The sequence below is a fragment of the Sesamum indicum genome, unplaced genomic scaffold (assembly GCF_000512975.1).
Source record: "Sesamum indicum cultivar Zhongzhi No. 13 unplaced genomic scaffold, S_indicum_v1.0 scaffold00537, whole genome shotgun sequence".
In the NCBI taxonomy this organism is placed as follows: Eukaryota; Viridiplantae; Streptophyta; class Magnoliopsida; order Lamiales; family Pedaliaceae; genus Sesamum; species Sesamum indicum.
In genome coordinates, this window is record NW_011628406.1 from 5,729 (window position 1) to 8,312 (window position 2,584).

General features: G+C 37.5%; 1 protein-coding gene across 1 annotated transcript; it reads left to right on the forward strand.

Annotated features, from left to right (window-relative positions):
* On the forward strand, window positions 1-2,579 carry LOC105180286 (pyruvate dehydrogenase E1 component subunit beta-1, mitochondrial-like; the record flags this gene model as incomplete). The annotated part of the gene is given in 7 exon segments (XM_011103959.2): window positions 1-89; window positions 196-222; window positions 308-370; window positions 455-541; window positions 1,271-1,396; window positions 2,274-2,407; window positions 2,537-2,579. Coding segments are annotated over 7 exon segments (561 nt in total), but the record flags the coding sequence as incomplete, so codon positions are not given.
* Between the last annotated feature and the right edge of the window lie 5 nt (window positions 2,580-2,584).

A 2,584-nucleotide genomic window follows, 5' to 3' on the forward strand; every position in this document is an offset into this window, starting at 1 on the left:
TGTTGCAGATGACAGTCCGTGATGCTTTAAATTCAGCACTTGACGAAGAAATGTCTGCTGATCCCAAAGTCTTTCTAATGGGTGAAGAGGTGAAGTTTTTATTGGTTTGAATGAGAGAGAAAAGTTCTTTCTATGTTGTTGATTTGTACTTTTTGTTCTAATAAACTTTTTGACATGTTTTCTGTTGTTATTTAGGTTGGTGAGTACCGAGTTGCGTATAAGGTGAGTGTCAATTCAATTATCACCTCAGGTTTAAGGGAAAATATTGGTCTTACATACTAGTTATTGATTTACACATGTTCATTAGATCTCCAGAGGGCTTTTGAAGAAATATGGCCCTGAGCGGGTTCGTGATACACCTATCACCGAGGTAGGATTTGGTCGTGTAATCATGAATTGTTTATTTGGATTGAGTGATAACCATTTAATGCTCAACCATATAACACTGTTCCAGGCTGGATTTACCGGTATTGGAGTTGGAGCAGCATATTTTGGTCTAAAGCCTGTAATAGAGTTTATGACCTTTAACTTCTCAATGCAGGTGAGCATTTATTTGCTTCTAGTGAGGTTTTGAAACTTGGAATTATTTACTTCCACTAATACCTTCCTTTTTTAAAATTTCATCTCCGCGGCTGCAATTTTTTGCTGCAAGTGGCAACCCTTTGATACATTTAAGATTCTGGACCTTGATACATTTAAGATTCTGTACTGCTGTTGCACTTCCTATTTCATGGCTATTCTTTCATAATACAGCAGCTCTGGGTTTGTGTTTTGTTTTAAAATGGTCAATGGCGATGTTATCTCAAGATACACAAGCTCAGCCATGGAAAGAACATTACTGTGTTAATTGTTGGCAAACATTAATTTGGATATGTCCTCGCTGGAAAAATTGAGAAAAAAATTTCACTGGTTGCTGCATTCTTCTGAATATAGATGCCACAAATCACCTTTGGTTAGTCATTTTATCAATGAGAATGAGACTGAACAATTCAGTGTCAACCTCGCCATATGTGTGAATGAATGTCGTACTTCGCTTTCTCATTTTCATATTTATGAAGTCAGAAGTTCTCGTAACTCAGCTTTTTCTTTTTTGTTTTTGTCTTAGGGGGTGGGGATTGAGGATAAAGGAGGTTATGGAGGATTTTATGGGTGCAATTTGAGCTTTTCCAATGCTCTGAACATGAAGAGTTTTATATGCATTCTTTAATACAGAAAAATAGAAACAAAAATGGTTACAATGTCTGGGAGGCAACTTACACGGTGATTGAAGGCCATTGATCACATTATTAATTCGGCTGCAAAATCAAATTACATGTCTGTCGGTTAGATATCAGTGCCTATTGTTTTCAGAGGCCCAAATAGTGCTGCTGCTGGCGTAGGTGCTCAACATTCGCAGGTATGAATTCAAACCAATTGGCTGGAAGTCCTAGTTGAGATGTCTTTGTAATGTTTAAGCATGTGAGTAGTGTTGTAGTTACATCTTTATCTTGTTATTGACCTAGAGCACTGCCATGCCACTTTGGTCTATACACTGTACAGTGCTCCACATCCTAAACCAGAGGTAACTCTAGATGAAGTGACTTTCTGCTGCTGGTTAAGGGAGAGAGAATATAGGACATCACTGACTATTTCATATCTAGCAACTAACATAGGACTAAATGGAAAACCATTGGAAAAAGATCCCTTTGATGGACTAAAATGCTTTATGTCATGCATCTAACCTGATAATTAAGAAATGTTCAAGAAGGTGAGGGGGAGGGGATGCTTTCAATGAAGCTGACTTGAAGTAGCATGTTCCAAAAGAATACAAGAAAGAATCCTTCATATTTGGGGAGCACTAGAAGGTAGGATACATGAGTAATCACACTTGTATTTACGAAGAAACTCTCAAATTGGGAAAAAAAACAATTATTTGCCGTGCTTCTTACCATCAGGCTCTGGCCTATGATGTATGCCATCCAAAAAGTTCTATTAATGGACCATTGTATGATCAAGTTTAACCACAACAGTATTCCAAAGCAACTAATTTTTATCTCCAATAGCGGAACATGTGTTACTGTTAGAAGGCCCTTCGTATTGATAGGGAAAGTTGGTCACTGTTTTGAGTTATACAATGACCTAATAAATCAATATTTACTTAGACTAAAGAATTAGCTGTTTAATACCCATCTTCAGTCATTCCCTGCTTGGAGAAGAATTTGATTGACATACACATAGTCATTGCAACATTTGGACATTTCTTGCCTTGTAAACCGAGTTTGTGTCATTTGCAGTGCTTTGCAGCATGGTATGGTTCATGTCCAGGATTAAAGGTATTGGTTCCATATTCTTCAGAAGATGCACGAGGCCTGCTGAAAGCTGCTATAAGGGATCCAGATCCTGTCGTGTTCCTTGAAAATGAATTGCTGTAAGTTGTATGACAGTGATGATTTTCACCAGGCCTACTTATGAATGTAGCTTGGCATCTGTACATAATTTTGTATCAATCTTAACTTGTGTAATTTTTTTCCTTAGGGGATTAACTTTTCTTGTATAGATATGGAGAATCATTTCCTGTCTCGGCTGAGGCTCTTGATTCCAGTTT